Source organism: Drosophila arizonae, chromosome 3 (assembly GCF_054131065.1).
Source record: "Drosophila arizonae isolate 15081-1271.41 chromosome 3, UAZ_ARI_1.0, whole genome shotgun sequence".
Lineage (NCBI taxonomy): Eukaryota > Metazoa > Arthropoda > Insecta > Diptera > Drosophilidae > Drosophila > Drosophila arizonae.
In genome coordinates, this window is record NC_142923.1 from 9,980,173 (window position 1) to 9,999,115 (window position 18,943).

Here is an 18,943-nt window from a genome sequence, read left to right on the forward strand (position 1 = left end):
CAGCAGCAGCAGCTACGGCAGATGAGTTGATGCTTCGCTCATAAAATGCCATGCGATACGAAGATCATCAAAGTTGCACTTAAAACAAGTAAGAAAACTCTAATAGGTAGCGCTCAATGAAGATATACTCCGACCTCATCTGATTTAAATAATTGATAGCTTATATAGCAGCAGTGACTAATGGAGTAAAAACTGTTAGTTAGCAGAGTATAGTAGTAAGTTAGAGCATGCATACATAATTATTAAATAAGCTAATGTTATTTTAATTCATTATAAATTAATAATTAAACAAATTTTAAATCAAATCAAATTCATTTAGCTTTACTTTTTGCTATTTGCACCAACTCCTTAAAATTAAACAAAATCAGTTTTTTTTTTGCGCCCACATTTTCTGCAATGTCATTTGGCATTGCTCAACACTTAAACTGGCATTTACGCACACTTGCACACACATAGAGCTGACTCAACAAATCAACTCAATCTAGCAAATCAGCCACGAATTCAATTTGAAATAATTCGATTTATGTGCACTACAGTTGCGATTGTTTGCGCTTAGGAGTTGTGCCACAGAATGTTGCACGCAGCATACGCACAACTTGTGGCAATCTGGAATGCCAACAAGCACCACATACATAATAATAATAATATGTTTATTCTGCAAAATGCCAATTGACGAGGGTCGCTCGATGGCAGGCAAACAGAAATGAATTGAGTGAATAGAAGAGGTCTGCAGGCTTCTAACTGGCTAATTGACAGCCATTTGAATACCCTTGAATCTGACAGCGAGTGACAAGCATGCCACACATGCCATGCCAACCAGTTATTCGTATTTATATATTTTTGTGGTAAGTGGGCATTAAAAAAAAAAAACAAGAATGATGAAAAGTCAGCCCAAATATAATGCGTCTCATATCACATAAAAAAATTACAACATAAATCTCACACATGCATACACACACACACACACACACATACAGACCTTTTGGGCTGCTGTATTAAAATAATATCATCGTCTGGTCGACAAAGATAAGAAAATTTATCCAAAGGATTCTGTGGTGTTATGGCCAACGCAGAGAGCAGCCAAGTCGTTTGCCAAGCCAGACAGTTCAGCAGCTACCCCACGACCTGGACGCAAACCACAAGCCCAATGCCAGCGCCAAACCCATCCCCAGTCCTTACACTAGCTATGTCCGCTCTTAGCCGTCAGCTTTGCTTTGGCAGCCGCAAGGACAAGGCCAAGCTGACAACAGCTACCCACACATACACAAATACACACACACACACACACACACTCACACCGACACTCGCACATTTTATGACCAGTTCAAGTCGCAGCCATCATCATCATCGTCCTGCTCGAAGCTCATCATCCGCCAAGACAGGCGCAGGAGCAGGAGCAGGAGCAGGAGCTGGAGCAGCAGAAGGACTTGAGCCGCTGGCTGTTTGCCGTGCTCCGTGATCTGTGGCCAGCGATAAGCTGCATTTTTTTTTCAGTTAAAGCGAGCGAATAAATTTCATAAATGCTTGCGCGTAAAAGGATTACGAGGCCAAGTGCCTGCCAACCCCTACCTCAGCCCCAACAGCACCCTCTCGCTCACCCCGTCTGCGTGTGTGTGTGTGTGTGTGCAAATATTTGGACACATGTGCAGCAGCTCTGTGTAATTTATTGTTAAAAACTCAAGTAAATTTTATATGACACCGCCGCCTCTGAGCAAGGGGGCGGCAAGTAGAGCAAGGGGAAAGGGTGAAGCCATAGCCTGGGGGCTGCCACAGATTTGATACCCTCATAACTCATTAAACGCCTCCTTAGGCTCAGCCATGTATATGCCATATAATCTTAACCAAAGTAATCTAATTTTGTACATATTATTTATGAGTATGAATGGGATGTTGTGTAATAATATATCATGGAAATTTATCAATATTAAGAGGAAACGATATTCATTTATCAAGTGAATCTAATAATTAGAATCTAAAATATGATGAAATATAGCTGAAATGTAAGAAATGCTGTAGATGCTCAGACTAGAATCACAAATTTCCTCAAGAGAATTCATTAAATTTTTATTAAAATTTACAATATTGGGAACAGAATTAAATGTTGAAATGTATTATTTAACTTAATGATAAATAAAAACTTTAAGTGGTATATTGAAGTCGAATGAATTGAGAACTCGCTTGGTGTCGATGCTATAAATGCTATGCATTATATATATATATATATATATAGCCATAGGTAGCAGTTGCAGCAAAGCCCTCACAGCTACCTAAAAAGTGGTCCATGTACAGTGAATCACGGCTATATGAACATGTTTGAAATGAAAAAATATTATTGATTGGTTTAAACAAAAAGCTCAAGCTACAAGCTTAGTGAGAAACCGAATGAAAACCCTTTACAAGGCCACCAATTTTTTGCGCTGTAATCTTTGATATCCCAACACACACATACACTCTCGAGCTATGCGCTTAATCATAAATACAAAATATGAGCAGGCGCCAGTTTCAATTCAAGCGAAAGTTGCCTTCAGCTCAACTCAATTCACTTCAGTTCAGTTCAGTTCAGTTACCAATGCGGCCACCGTGCGTATGCGTAATGCGAGCTGGAATGCTGTTGTTGTGGTTGTTGCTGGAGACGATGGACGCTTTTGATAAGCCAGGCGCGTAATGGATTTTTGTTTTAGCCTCACTATTGAGCGATTGTTGGGTTTCATATACCTACATACATATATATATTGTTTGTTTTTTGTTATTTTTTTTTTTTATTTTTATTTTTTTGTGCAGTTGTCGCTGCTGCTGCTGCGGTTGACTATTTTGTAGCCCGCAGCATGGGTTGCAATGCGTCCCGCATGCCAAACTTGCGCTGTTTTGCTGCCTTTAACTTGGTCGCGATAGTCAACAGCAAACAAAACAAACTCCCCAAAAAAAAAATAAATAAAAATACAAACAACAAAAAGTCGGCCGTCAAATGATTAATTACATGCCGAAAAGCTATCTAACAATTTGACTTGCTGTCTGTGTGTATTTTGGATTGTCATTAAGCCAGGCCAAAAGGAAGACAACAGCAACAACAACAACAGCTCAGGCAGGCGAATAATAAAAAATTATGCTTCAGATAAAATGCCATTAGAGACTGGCGCTCCACTGTGCATGTGTGGGTAGGCAGAGGAGGTGGCTAAGGGGGTGTGGCAGGCAGCAGGCGGGCAGCTCACTTAGCGCCATTAGAAGACAAGCAGCCAGCAGCTAGCAACAGCAGCCAAGAGCAACCAACCAAAAAGCGCTGCCAACAAAAACAACAACAACAAGAACAACAACAGTAACTATGGCTGATGCGGAGGCCAGGCCAGGCGCTGGTTTGCTGCAAGTATGCAATTCTGCCAGATAAGCCGAAGCATTCATGAATTTTATAGATAAAAACCACACACATACACATACAGCACACACACATACACACATATAGAGAGCGAGCAAGTGAGATAGCGCAGCTTGTAGATGCGCTTACAGTACATTGCACAGCAGCAAATGAAGAGCGGCAAAAGTGAGCAGCATCATCAGCACCAACAACAACAACAACAGCAGCAGCAGCAACAAACACTGCAAGGTTGCCTCTCTGGGCGGCCACCTCCCTAGTTAGGGGCTGGGCAAGCAGCAGCAACAAACAAAGCAACGGCTAAGCGCATGTAGCACTGTTGCTGCGGGGCGTGCACGACTGGCAGATGTGCAGCAGCAGCCAGGAGCAGTGTTGCAAAACGAGCGAGCAGGTGACAATAATCACTATCGACAAATGCTAAATAATGAGCTTAGCGATGGTATACTGAATGGAAAACAATATTATTGACGTTAATTATTGTCATAGGTCTTGGAAAAGTTTAGGCTTGCAATGATGATAGTATTAAACTAAATATTAAGAGAAAAGGATGTAAGATCATAATATAATAATACAATAGTAAATTAATAGTAGTCAATTTGAGAGTGACATAATGTAACTACGGAAATATATGGATTGCTTATTGTTTAAATCAAAGTAGATGTCAAATATAAAAATAATTTTATCATCTGAATATATTATACTACAAATCACAAATTACAAAAAAATTATTTAATCAACATCTGAATTTAATACACTACATTATACCATAAAATTACTATATCAGACTTTAGAAGTAAAAATAAATAATTAAATTTTAGACAGTTTTGCGTTAGTTAATGTAAGTCAATTTTTGTTTACACTTCAAGTATATTAAGTTTTCTACAATATTGGATGACTACATATAGGTCGATCTAAAATACATATGTATATGTATTATACGAATCAATTTAGAAATGTTGAGATTTTGCAACACTTAGCATATAGTTCGCTCCAGTTGTTATGCCCCTTCAGGTGCTTTATTCAAAAGCCAAAAGCAGTTATCTGACATTGAACAGGCCAATGGGCAGCTGAGGTGGACGGACGAGGGAGGGGGTAGGGGGACACAGCGTGCGAGATAGGGCGAGCGACGAGGCTGAAAGGAATGTGACTCTGCGCTTTGCAACACTTTTTTTTTTTTTTTTTTGAAAATCTCATTGTTGTTGTTGCTGGTGCTGGTGCTGCTGCTGGTTGGTCTGCTGCGCTGCCATGGAGTGTCAACAGCTAGATAAAGATTAGCGCAGACAAACGCCCACTTTTGGCGCGCTGTTACGCCCACTGGGCCACTCGTACTGTCTGTCTGTCTGTATGTAGGTATGTATCTCTCCCTCTGAGTGTATGTATGTGTGTGTGTGTATGTGTGTGTGTTTGTGTGACTGCTGCAAATCTTTCACTGACGCAGCACAAAAAGACCACGTGGAGGGCCCCAACAGAGCGGAGGAGAGATGGGGCAGCCCCAATGCCTGCCGGCTTGGGGATTATTAATGATGAATGCTTGAGAAGGCAGCGAAATGGCGTGGAATGTGGTGCCAGCTACCCGCAAGCCTGTCCATTCAAGCACCCCAGCAAAGGTCGCAGGTTGACCAGCCACACTCACAACGTCATTATCACCCCACCATCATCATCATCATCATCATCATCATTACGAGCAACATCATCAGTTGTCCATTGAATGTGAATTGGCTCGAGTCTCATGTTTTAGGGTTAGGGCAACGGGGTTAGAGTTTAGGGGCTGGGGTAGGGGTGCGGCTTGCGTTGACATTGCTGATGATTATGAAGTGATACGAAATTGATGCCAATGATGATGCCAGTTAAGTCAAAACACGCACAACTTGACAGGCACTTCAGAGCGCGGGGGTTGCCTTCCATATCCTGTTACAAAATATATACATATATACAGTTATATAGAGAAAGGGGTTGTCAACTGTCGCCGGCAGGGTGGCAACCCAACAGACAAGGCTGAGGGCAGCAGGCAAAAGGGTTCGCATCAAGTTGAGGTGTCAAAAACGCAACCGCAGTCGCAGCTTAGGCGGGTGGTGCGAGTGGATTGTGGCTTTTGGGTTTAGCATTTGGCTTTAGCCGACCAATCAACGCTTTTGGCCTTGCACCACAGCTGATAACGGAGCAACCAGCAAAAAAAGGAGAAGCAAAAACGAGAAAGAAGACAAAGTAGAAGTGGCGAAGTATGAGAAATTGGTATTAAATTAGAAGGATGGCTCGCGCTGACACTGGATATGCGAGCAGATTAAATTTTTATTGGCAAAATATCAGCAGCGCAGCAGGCGACAACAACACACACACACACACATAACAAGCAATTTATGTTTGGCATTAAGCGTTTTGGTGTGTCTGCCACTGGGAAGTGCGCTGCTGACTGCAAAGAGATAACAGCTTTTGGCTACTACAAAAGGGGTAATGGGTGGTGGGCGGTGGGAGAGGGTATTGGGTTGCTATGTGGGTCTGTTGGCCTGAAAGTTTGCCATCAAGCTGAGGCATATTGCAGCATCACTCACCTCTGCTGTCGACGGTCATCTCTTCTGTGGTATCGGAACAATCACCTGCAATGGCAAAAGAGTTGAACAATTTAAGTAAAATGACAGTTGAAATGCACTGAGGAAAAAAGGGTGGTTGAAGTAAAAAGAGGTACTTAAATGTGTATTATATGTATGTTTATAATTTATAGATTATGGAATTATAATATACTAAATAGCCAAACAAATAAAAAATAATAAGCCAAATCATAAATTACACTAAATAAAATAAATAATACAATAATAATTATATATGATATACTACAATAAATAATAATAAAATCATATAAGAATAAAATTTAATGGATCAAAGGTTGCTGAAGTCAAGAAGAATTAGTCAAAAGGTAAGCCTACTCATAAACGGACAGCTAAACAGTGGACGGATAGACAAGTTTATATAGGCTTAGCTCGTCATTCTGTTAAAAAATACATATAAGTGTGTTATGGGAATGCCGCGACTTCTGCTGCTTGTTACATACATTGTCACAAAACTAATATACCCTTGATTTACATTTTTAATGGGTATACCAAAAACCCAAATATCTAAGCAGAATTCATTGTGGAAACGTAATCCAAAACCTAGACACAAATACAATATCAACTTATTACTATATATTTTCGCTAAGTGCAACAGCTTTTAGCGGGAAATGAGTTAAATCTATGATAACTGCAGCCGGAAGATAAAAAATCGAATGCAAAGCTTTCTGTTGTTATTGTTGTTATTGTATACATGTTATTCATAATACACAATAATTGCTTCAAGTGAAAACAATGTTTGCTCAATTGTTGTTGCTGCTGTTGTTGTTGTTGTTGTTGTAGTTGCTGGTCATATCGCCATCGTATCTGTTAAGTACGCACAACACAACGCGCGTTTCCAGTAGTTGGCATGGTCAGAGCCAACAGACGTAGACTCAGAAGCAGACGTAAACGAAGACGAAGACGAAGAAGACGAAGACCATGTCCAAGTCCAAGTCCAACTCAGAGCTACATTCGTTGTTGTTGTTGTAGTGGCTGTTGTTGTTTTCTCGTTTTGATTATATTTTGCTGATATTCACTTCAAGGAATTATAATAACAATAATAACAACGATCCGCAGAATTCCTCGTCGTTTTTTTTATTTCTCCTTCATTCGCCAGATTGTAGATATCACACACACACTCACACAGTTACACACATGTGTGTATGTTTGTCCAGGAATGAATGTGTAGCCACACAGCGCAGATAGTCGACTGATAAGCAAAACCCAAAAGCTGCCTCAACTCCAGCTCTGGGGGATACTCTCGGCTTGAGTAGCTGTCTGTCGCTTGGAGATTTCAACAGAGAGAGAAAGAGGGAGAGAGAGATAGGTGGAAGGAGAGCGAGAGAGAAAGAGGAGTGCAACAGATAGGGAGAGGTAGCTGCTTGTTGCACCCACGGATCAACCTTGTCTCACCTTTTGTTGCCGTTGAATGGCTGCTGATCATGGCGCTTCTATATATCCGTTTACTAGGGGAGCAATGAGGTGGTGGGTGGGGACAAATTGCAGGGGTAGGGAATTTAGTTGCAGCGCGAAATTGTATAAATCTAAGTTTGTTTTGCACTTGCCACAAAGTTGCACATGTTTTATTTGCTCTTGCTACACATATACACACACACACACGCACACTTGCACTCACGCACGTAATTTACGCGGCACTCGATGATTGACTGATTGAGCGTTTGATTGACGTGCACACGGAGCTCGTTGCTGTTCGCTTCGCGTTCTACAGCTAACTGAGCGCAGCCCAAGCGGCTGACTAATGAAATTTTCTGTCTGCGCGCGGTGTTGCTCTCGCTCTCGCTCTCGCTCACGCTCTCACTTGCTCTCGCTCTCTACGCTGTCTGTCTGTGTATCTGTGAGATACAAATGTGAGATACCGAGGCCAGCCGAATGACGACGACAACGACGACGACGCTGCGTCGCAGTCGCCGCGCACAGCTGATGTTTGTTGATGACTGCGCGTTGTTCCCGCAACCTCTTCTCTGTCTCTTACTCAACCTCTCCCACTCTTGCTCGCTCGCTCTCTCTTTCCCACTCTCTCTCTCTCTCTGTCTCTCTTTAGCTTGGGCAAAGTTGTTTATCTTTCATTTGCCAGTCTGCCAGTTGCGTCTATCTGCAGCCCTATCTGCCCGCCTGTCCGCCTGCCTAGCAGTCCTATTCGAAGTCGCAGTCGTACTCGTCTCTTGGATTCGTATCTGTAACCGACACACACACACACACAGGCACACATTTGCTTGCTTGCTGGCTGACTGAAATAAGATATCTGCGCGCTGCTCTCGCTGCTTCCTTCGCCCAGCCGCAACGAACGTCGTTCGAAATTATTCGAAACAAAAACTGATAAAGCACTGATAAGAGCGCAGCGCGGCGCGCAGTTAGATAACATCGAGCAAGCAAGCGAACCAGCCAGCCAGTTGGAGAAGCCAGCCGGCACAGGCAGCTAGCTCAGCCAGCCCAAGGCAGCCAACCAGCAGCATAACGGATACACAAACACACACACACACACACACACACACACACGCATACAGTTGCAATTTCTGTGCACTTACAGATACAGATACAGAGATACATTCAACAAAGGCGAACGCTGCTAGTGTGTGTGTGTGCGTATGTATGTGTGTGTGTGTGTGTGTGTGTGCTGGTAGATGCTTTTGTGCGATATCGCGTCGCACGGCTAATGGAATTCTGATTATTGCTTAGTGATAAGCGTTTTGTGTTTAATTGTATCTGTGTATCTGTATCTGTTCTCTTTTTTTTGTTTTTTCTTTTTTGGTTGTTGTTGTTGTTGTTGCTGTGAGCTCACATACACTGCGAGAAACGCATGTCTAGTTTTGTACGCGGCTGCTGTTATCAACCCTTTCATTTCTGTTGCGTTCATTTCCTGTCAGCCAGCACCTGCCCCCTTGCTGCCGCATGCCCCTCCCCCTTCAGCTCCAATCGGGGCTCCATTTGGCTTGGGGGTCGCCATTCAGTTTTCATTGTGTGCTATCAGCAGGCGTTGATCTATTTTAATGTTGATTTGGCTTCCAGCCATACACTTCTGCCCTCTGCTCGCTCTCGCCCTCTTTGCCTATCTCTTTTCCTTTCTGGCTTGTATCTCTCGCTTTTATCTGCATTTTGGTTTATTTCATTCGTCTGACTGCTTTTGCAGATGCAAAACATTTTCCAGATGCTTATCAATTGCTCTCACTGCTTGCTCTCTCTCGCTCTTTCGCTCTCACTCTCTTTATCTCTCTCATTTTCTGTCTCAGTGCTCTCAGTCAGCTGTTATCGCTGGATGTTGCGCCTGCGTTGTAGCCAAGCGTTAAAGCCAAAACACATCACCCTCCATCCCTTGTCTAGGCAGCGCCTGTAGCCTAACCTTTGCTGCTGTTGTTGCCTTTAATGACGATTATCTCGTTTGCCATTGTTGACTTTTAATTAGATTCATTAAACGTGCCGCTTGCCGCCGCCGCCGCCCAGTCTTGCCGCCCTCATACCCTTGTTGGCCGTAGCAACTGGCAGACACGTAAGCTCTCCTATACTCAGAGTTCATAACACTTAAATATGCCCTCACTTATGCCAAGTATTTTTAGCTCAGGTCATATAAAAGATTATTTTAGGAAAATTTAGAATATATTTTAAATAAATAAACATTCTTATTAAAATATAATTTATAGTTAAAATTAGTCAATGTCAGATAATAAAGCAAAATAAATAACATTTGCCTATAATATTATAGAAAACAATTTATACAAATTTAGGAAAATTTTAGAATAATTTAGAAATATTTTATAAAAATTTTAAAAAATTTTAAAAATAAATTAATATTTTAAAGGAAATATACTTTAATATTTAATATTTATATTATAAGCTTATATAAGCATGTATTGCTTATTCAGTTAGGATAAATTTTGTTTTAAAATATTTATAGACACTTTTTAAGGATTTTATTTAAAAATGATTAATTTCTGTTGTAGGGTATCAAAACTTCGACTTTTTATTGTATTTTCACCTTTCTTATGGCTTGGAATACATTTTCACATTTTGGTGGGTGTTTTTCGAGTTTGAACCGCGATAAACACTTCATGCGTGAATATCAGCAAAAGGTTTTTTCTTTTTTGATAAATGCGCTTAACATTGTAATTGTTATTATTTCTGCTGTTGCTGGTGGTTGTTGTTGCTGCTAGTTATTATTGTTGGTGTTGTTTCTAGGGTGATGAACTATCAACAACAAGCCGAGTCGCTGCGGCTGTGGCTGTGGCTGTGGCTGCAGTTGCGTTCAGCTCTGAGCAATTGTTTTGCAATTATGTTTATGTTAAGTACAGCTGTCTATGTGTCTCTCTGTCTCTATGTGTGTATGTGTGTCGTGTGTAGCTATGTGTGTCATTGTTTTTACGTGCTCATTTATTGGCATAAATATGTATGTATTTGCAGCTAAATAAAGTCAGATCAACGTTTGCTGATAAATGTAGGCAAAGCCACGAAAACGGTTTACAAAAATAAGTATATGAATGGCAGAATGGAAAGATGATTGAGAGCGGCGGCTCAAGCATACCCTGTAATTCAACAAAATATTAGACAACGGAGATAAGGATTTTAAAAATATTTTTAATTTGATATACATAGTTCGATTGATTAGGTCAAATGATCGATGTTTATCGATTTTTCGCAAGGACGCGGACCTAATGTAAATAAATATGAACTATGCAGCATCATTTAACCTCAATTCGGATTGATCGATGTTTATCGATTTTCAAAAAAAACTATTTGTTACAAATCTTATGGATGTGTATTGATAACTATCGATATATATTGTATATGATACAAACGTAGCGAGAGATCGACTCCAAATATTCGTTGATTGCTCTTAGACTTATCGATCGATACGAAGCTTATTCAGAATTTCTTTGACTCTGACATACCCCTTTAATTCGCATACCTACGGAGCATACACATTTACATTCATTTGCGCAATTTTACGCTTAATACCCCTACTATGTATTATTCCCTTTTCTAGAGAGTATACAAATATGCTGCAAATAATAAACCAAATCAAGTTGTTGCAGCAATTGCAAATGACGCAGCAGACGCAAACACACGCACACACACCTAGGCACACCCGCTCTCACACACACACACACACATACGCTCACACATGCAGAGCGACCCGGTTCGACCTCGATATACGCGGCATGGAGCACAGCACAGAGCAGAGCAGAGTTTAGCTCAGCTCGGAGCGAAGTCGACGCAGATGCAACCGACTGATTAGATCCTGGCGCTGATAAGACGCCGCAGTTTGGGGGTTATTTCATCAGTTGTTGTTGTTGCTGCTGCTGCTGCATTTGTTGTTTTTCCACACGCTGGCGAGTCGCGTTATTTCATTTCGTTCGCCTCGCAGATGCGTCGTTAAGATTAGCAAAAGCAGCATTTGCCCCACGTTGTTGTTGCTGTGGCAAAGCACATAAAAAAGGGAAACAAAACAACAACAGGCAAACATTTATCATGAAATAAATCTATTTAAGTTTTTTTTTTTTTTTTTTTTGTTGTTTCTGCTTTTCTTGTTGTTGTTGCTGTTTCTTGTTTTGTGTTTCTTTGTGGCAGAACTTGAACAATTGCTGTTACCGCGTGTAACTTGAAACTTGGCTCAATGTGCGCAGTTTAATCACCATTGCCGAGTATTATCGTATAATTATGCTAAGCCCTATCTGTATTACTGGGTATATTTCAGTCTAATATATGTATGGACGAATCATGCTAAGACCTTAAAACACGACCAAAGCCAATCTCTTGATCTTCTTCTTAATCAGCATATAGGGTATCTGTTGAACTTATACTGAAACTGAAACATAATACAATTCATGATCTTATCTTGGATAATAGCAACTTCATCAACATCAACATCAACAGATCAGCTTTTTCTCGCTTTATATAAACGAAGTTTTAGCTGCGTATAAAGTCTTATGTAATATAATTACAGTATATAAAGTTAAGAGTAGAGACAGATAGAGAGAGAGAGGGAGAGAGAGAGAGAGAGAGAGAGAGAGGGAGAGAGAGAGAGGGAGGGAGAGAGATCAATCTAAAATAAATATAATACAAAGTGTGGATCCCAGGAAATCTCTTACTCTACTACTTTTTAGCCTCACACGAATATGCATACAACCCGCCTAAACTTCATAAAGGGTATATTACAGTCTGACAATCCTGCTCAATTAGACCCTAAACTAATTTACAGCTCTGCCTTGAGCAGGTGCTTTAAGTTCTTTTTGTTTTTGGAGTTTTCTATCTCAGCTCGTCACGCCCAACTCCCGAGTTTCCCACTTTAAGCCTTTATTCAGCATATTTATGAGCCGACGACAACTCCAACAGCAACTTCAATTCAAGCTCGAATGACTTCATTGTAGCGAAATTAAATCAATTAACATAAACACAAGGTGTGACTCCCTCACTTCCCACCTTCAGAATCAGTCGGACAGCCAACCAAGCAGGCAGGCAGCCACACGGCCTTTTATCGCTGCCACCGCTGTCTGCCACATTTGCCACCCGGCACTCTGCACCCGGCAGCGCCTTTTCTAATCTAGCAATCAATCAAAAATGATTTAAATTTCATGCCGCGTTGCCGAGTCTTGGAGTATTTTAATAATGCCTTATTGCCGAGCCTCGACTAAGTTCCAAGTTCTCAAGTCAAGACGCCGTGGCTTAAGCACTAAGCACAACAGACCCAAAGAGAGTTTCAGACTCGACAACAGCAACAACTAAGGTGTGTGTGTATGCGAGTATGAGTGTATTAGTATTTTGCAGCTCGCGAGATGTAAGGTGAGCGTGTTATGAATGTCGGTGAATAGCATAAATGAGCGTGATTAACGAAATTTAAAGCAGATGGGGCATCTAAGGACAGAACTCTATATCAGTTACTTGTATTATAAATAGTAAATTGATATAATATAAAACAATAGATATATATTTTAAAAATATATAGGTAAATTTTAGGTTACTAGATCAAGATAGTGGCTGAAGATCGATATCATAAAATAAGAAAATAATATATTCCTTTTTCGTAAAAGCAAAACAATTTAGGTAGCTTAAGAGCAAGAAGTGCAGTTACAATAATTGGCATTACATTACATTACATTACACAAAAATAATAAAATAGAAAAAGTAAAAAAAAAAAAAAAAAAAATGATGTGGAAAGAAGAATATTATCAATGACTTATTGGAGCATAAATTCATATGTAATTGTAACAAATTTAATTCGATGCAGTAATTAAATAAGATAATTAATATTAAATAATTATATAATTAAGATTAAAATTTTTGTTTGGTTTTTAGCCTTAGGTATTAAAATTATATTAAAAAGGCTATATACTGTCAATCGAAGCGAATTTTATAACTGTATATAATTAATGTAGATATCATCTCTAAGCTATCACATCTTGGCTGATTCATCTATCAAACTCAGTCCCTGAGTTATTTGAATGATTCTTTTTCCTGTTTTATTGATTTCATTTTGTCTTCGACTTATTTTTTACACATTTATGGCATTTGTTGTTCGTCATTCATAGAGCTCTAAGTGGTCATAAAATATGCTTAATGCATCAGGAAGCCGATGCTATGCGGGTGCCCATTGCCGAGTGCGGGTGCGCTTTGTACAAACCCCCATCGCCCTTGCCCCTTTCCCCTTGCCGCTTGCCACTGCTCCCCCCGCCGCCTGCCGTGTTGGAACGTAGTAAATGTCGTAAAACGTAAAGCGTTATCTACCGGCCGAGCTGGCTGCCCCGCTTGGCCAAAACACCGATGCCAACTCATTTTCAGTTGAGTTGAGTTCAGTTCAGTTCAGTTGGGTTCGGTTTGGTCGGGTTGGGTTCAGTATGGTATGGTTCAGTCAGCCGTTGGTAAGTGCGAGATTAAAATATTGGATAAGGCAGCAGCAGAAATGCACACAGCGCGATAACGAAAATCGAAATGGAAATGGAAATGGAAACGTTCCTTACGGGCAACTGCAGACGCCGCCGTCGCCGTCGCCGTCGCTTTCGAAATATTTGTGCGTTATCGACATCGCCTGTTTTGAATACGTACTCGGTTCTTCCGTCTCCATCTACGTCTCTGTCGCCCAACTCTCCGTTTCTCTGTCTGTCCGTAAGTGAGTGATAAACACGAGTTATCGCATCAATTAGTTCGGCGTCAACTTGACGTCGTTAAAGCCAGCACGGTAAGAGAAAGACAGAAAGAGAGTGAGAGCTAATGAGCGAAGGAGAGAGTGAGAGAGCAGCCGGGACAGGGGCCATTTAAAAACACACGGTTTGAACAGCGAAAGTCAAAAACGCAGTCATAAAAATTCAAGCCCAAACCTAAACCCAGACTCTGATTCAAACTTGGACTCAGACTCCCAGTCAGAACTTGACAAAAGTGTCAATGATCCTATAACCGATATTGAGACGACGTCAACCGACGCCAACGTCGACGTCGACGCCATGCGCAAATTGAGCTCAAAAGTGGCTTGTAAAACAATAAACGTTTATAATACCCTACGAGTAGGGTAATTTGAATTTGTTAGGATATATGTAACATATAGTAGAAGGTCATTACTGAAATCTTGATCTCATATAAATTTGAGTCTTGATTTGAAATAAAAGCTCAACAGATTTACATAAGAATTTGTAAAGATATCACGGCTCATTCCAGGGGATCAACTACATATATCATTTTGACATACTTCGCTCCTGTTCCCTCTGTCGAATAATATTTTCATAGATTCATATATGAAAGAACTTTGGCCCCTCGGGTATTCCACTTAAACATTACTTTACTCCTAAGTATACAACACTTTTAACATATATATTATATCTACTCATCTGTTAGTGTATTCAATATTCAGCATGCTCTATCGTGTTAGTTTTTCAGCTCTCGGACGGTTTCGATGAGTCGTCGCCAGCATTAAATGAGCGAATGACGGGTGGTGCGCAGGTAGCAACTGCTTAAATGCGTGCGAATGAAAGAGAGATAGCCAATGATAGAGCGGGAGAGGAGGGCATAGTGCTGAAGATGCAGATAGAGCACACACATGGTAACCAAAGCTAATTGCCGTATCAAGGCGAAAAGGACCTGCACACAATGGCAAGAGCATTGCTTCCTCCCTCGCACTTTGGTGCGTCAAGATCTCGAGTGGATAACGGTTTTTTGTCGTCGGGCGGAACGCTATCGCAGCCGGAAGTGCCATCATAAAAGGAAGGTGCAATAAAAATATATTTTACACACGCTTTCGGTCTCCGACTCAGACTCAGACTGAGACTACAGCAGCACCGCCCCAGGGTGCCAGCTAAATGCCTAACCGTCTGACTGTCTGTGCTTGACTGTCTCACTGTCTGACGACTGCTTGATCATCCGACGGCGACGATGTCAATTGACGGCGGCTGAAATGAAACGATTAAACAGACACCGCGTGGCGAATACACTTACAAAACTATATACAAGAGAGAAAAAATGTTTTATATGTATTCCTTTGCGAGCTTTGATTAGCATGAGGGAATCGAATGGATGAGGGAATCGAATGGATGCTAAAAGGCGTTCTCTAAGTTAAGGTAGGATTTTAGTTTTCGAAGTAGACTAGGAAACTTCTCAATCCTTTTATTTCTATTCTCTTGCAAACTTTGATTAAGATGAGGTGGGATTTCAGTTTCCGGAGTAGACTTTGAAAATCTTACCTCCTTACAAAGATGTATAGAAAAGAAATATACTTTCTTCTATTCTTTTGCAAACTTAGATTAGACTAATTCCATCGGCGTTGTCTAAGTTGACTTGGAGTTTTAGTTTCAGAAGTAGAAGACATGCTTTAATCGACCGATCACCGTAAGGCGAATATATTTACTAAAATATATAGAAGAGAGAATTGTTTTATTTCTACTCGCTTGTCAACTTGAAGTAGACTAAGAAAGTCCTTCCATCGGCGTTGTCCAAGTTGAGGTGGAATTTTAGTTACCAATAAGATTGGAAAATTTCTAAGCCATTCAGCCTGATCTGGCTAACATAATACACTTTAGTTGGTTCGGTTGATGACAACGTTCTTCACTATCTCCAGCTTCGACAGCTCGCTGACATCTCTATATGAGTTATGTCCCACAAACCCATTTGTTTAGTGAAAGGAGACGCTGCGTGAAGGGCATACACATATAACAATGTCTCAGTCAAGTCTCACTGAAATGTGCGCCACATGTGATGACAGCCAAGATGTGGCAGCAACAGCAACAGCAGCACCAGCAGCGGCAGCGGCAGCAGCAGGTTGAGGCATGTAGCAATGGAACAGGGGCCGCCGCATCGGAAATGTTGCTCTTGGCTTATCAGTGCGCATTCCTTTTGCTGTTTCGCATTGTTGCCAGTCACTTGTATGTGTCTGTGTGTGTGGGTGTACGCTTGTGTGTGTGTGTGTGTGTTAGTTGGAAGAAGACAGTTCAAGGAGTGCGTGCTATGGGGGCATGCTACTTAAAGTGGCAGGCAGGCGTGTGTGTTTGTATGTCTATGTGTGTGTGAGTGAATCATGGCCGAAAGTGTCAGGCAGCCTCATAAAAATCATAACCATTTATGTCGACAACTTGGCCCAAAAGGCTGGCCAATGGCCGGCCGGCCGGCTGACTGCCCTGACCTGAGCAGGAGGCGGTCAGCAGGGCAAACTTTGGCATGCTTAGCAGGCAGATGCTTATCGAAGTGAGGTTTCCCGGGCAAATAAAAAAGCAGTTGGCCATCGCAGGACTCCAAGGATAATAACAATTTTGCTAAATTACAAATTACGCAAGAGTGGGTGAGTAAGGCTGAGTGTGTGTGTGTGTGTGGCTATGTGGGTTGGCGTGTGTGTGTGGCCGTAGAGCTGCTCTGGTTCATTAAGGCAAACTCGGACACGCACACACATAAATCGCTTATCCTTTATCCTGTTGCTGCTGCTGTTGCTGTTGCTGTAGCTGTTGCTGTTGCTGCTGCGACTGGGCCATGATAAATTCTCAGTGACTGCGACTGCATGACAAACTGCAAGGAGCACGCAGGACGCAGCTGCCGATAAGCAAAACTGGGCTGGGGCCAAGACAGGCAGGAAGAGGCTGGGTGGACAGCAAGGACAACCGATGCGTTTCTATGCGTAGCTGTGCGCGCGGGGCCATTAAATTGACAAAATACCAACACACACACACACAACAGCCACAAGATAGAGATAGCAAACGAGAGAGAGTGAGAGGGAGGGAGGACATTGTAGTGGGGCCAGCAGGGCCAAGCCACAAAAAGGACATTCCTCAGCGCAGAGCAACAGCAGCAGCAGCAGCAGAGCCAAGCGCCATATTTTATATTTTACATTCTTATCGCAAACTCTCACTCAGCCATTCAGCAGCGCCAGCAAGCAGAGCTGGGGGCGTGGTGCAGAGAGCGAGAGAGACAGAGCAAAAGCCAAGCACAAAAAAGGAATCACCTCGGCTCGCCGGAGCTGGAGCTGGAGCTGATAACACCCGCGCTAATGGGACCAAACAATGCCAAATGGAGCAGCGCAGCAGGCAATGCAACAGAGAGAGACAGCAACTGAGAGAGAGAGAGAGAGAGAGAGAGAGAGAGAGAGAGAGAGAGAGAGAGGGAGAGAGAGAGGGAGAGAGAGAGAGAGAGAGAGAGAGAAAGAGCAACAACAAGGACAACAGCAAACGAGGACACAACAGCCACAGCCACAGTCATAGCTCCAGCTACAGCTCCAGCGCCTCTCCTCCTGCCTTCTGCCGCCTGCCCCCTCACCCAAAGCTAGGCTAGGCCTTATCTATGGCCATCAATCAGGCGAGCAGCGAGCGAGCGATAAGCAAAAAGATTTTAAATGGAGTGCACACACAGCAGGCACAGTCACAGTCCATGTGTAGCCGGGCGGTGCAGGGTGGAGCTGGTCGGTCGGTCGGTCGGTGGGGGCACCTGCTTGGGGTATTCACAACAGCGTCGCCTCGCAGCGACTGTTCGACGAGATAAGCGAGCGAACGCGAGAGTGGGCAATGCTAGCTGGCTTTTTAGTGGTGCAGTCGGCTTTGGCCAGGTGGTGCTGCACCACCCAATCAGCCCCCACAAGTTGGGCAAGTGGCAACAGTAGCGGCATGTGCGAGCGCTTCAACATTTTCACTTTGCGTTATCAGCGGGCGCACCCGTTGCTGGCCAAGCCAGGCAGCCTGCCAGGATGTGCCGCAGTTGCTTATCGGCAACTCGACACACACACACACACACAACACACAGATAGACACACACACACACACACATAAACAGACAAAGACACACAGCAGCTGAAACAATGACAGCCAGTTGACAGCAGGTGTGGCGCATTTTCTAGGCATAATGAAGTCCTTTTCAGTGTTGCAAAATGCGCGCTTCACATTCAATGAAATTGTTTAATGAAATGATTCGCTACGCGCTGTTCCCCATTGTTCCCCCATTTGGAGAGACACCGCGTTGCGACACAGCTTTTATACTCCAGCTCAGGCGCTGTCGATTGATTAAACCCACTCACAATGCGCGTTTGTGTGTGTGTGTGTGACTATCTGCCACGCCCCTGACTATTTAACGCTGCCTTTACTTAATTAACTGAAGTGAAAATGGCGAACGGCTTTCTGTATGGGCGATGATAAACAACATTTGGGGCAAATCCTGTTTGGGGACTGAGTTAAAGTCCCCAAAAATAAGCGGCACGAACGGGCGCCAGTGAATTAAATACTCTAGCCAGAGATATATTGACTTGACGGCTAATTATGCAAACATCTAAAAATCAGACAAAATTTATATAACTATAGAGTGAAGTAGTATTTGTGCCCTTGTGAACTCGGATCTGAGTGAAGCATTTTAAACGGCATTTGTTGTAGAAAAAATATATATAAATCTGAATCATTCAGATTGACTGACTATATCACTTCGCTATTGAAAATATCGAAAAAACCAGCCTAGAAGTCTACAATTATAGTCATAGCTTGAAATGGGACTTTTTATGTCGGGTTCGTTAGAATTTTAGTTAATATAATAA

The 18,943-nt window shown here is 42.2% G+C and overlaps 1 protein-coding gene across 1 annotated transcript in view; it reads right to left on the reverse strand.

Moving 5' to 3' along the window:
* Positions 1 to 18,943, reverse strand: part of ush (Zinc finger protein ush) — a 65,291-nt gene that overhangs the window by 13,986 nt on the left and 32,362 nt on the right. Inside the window, exon 2 of the mRNA XM_018003000.2 lies at positions 5,917 to 5,961. Coding sequence (XP_017858489.1) covers positions 5,917 to 5,961 — 45 coding nt within the window. The remainder of the gene's footprint in view (positions 1 to 5,916; positions 5,962 to 18,943) is intronic.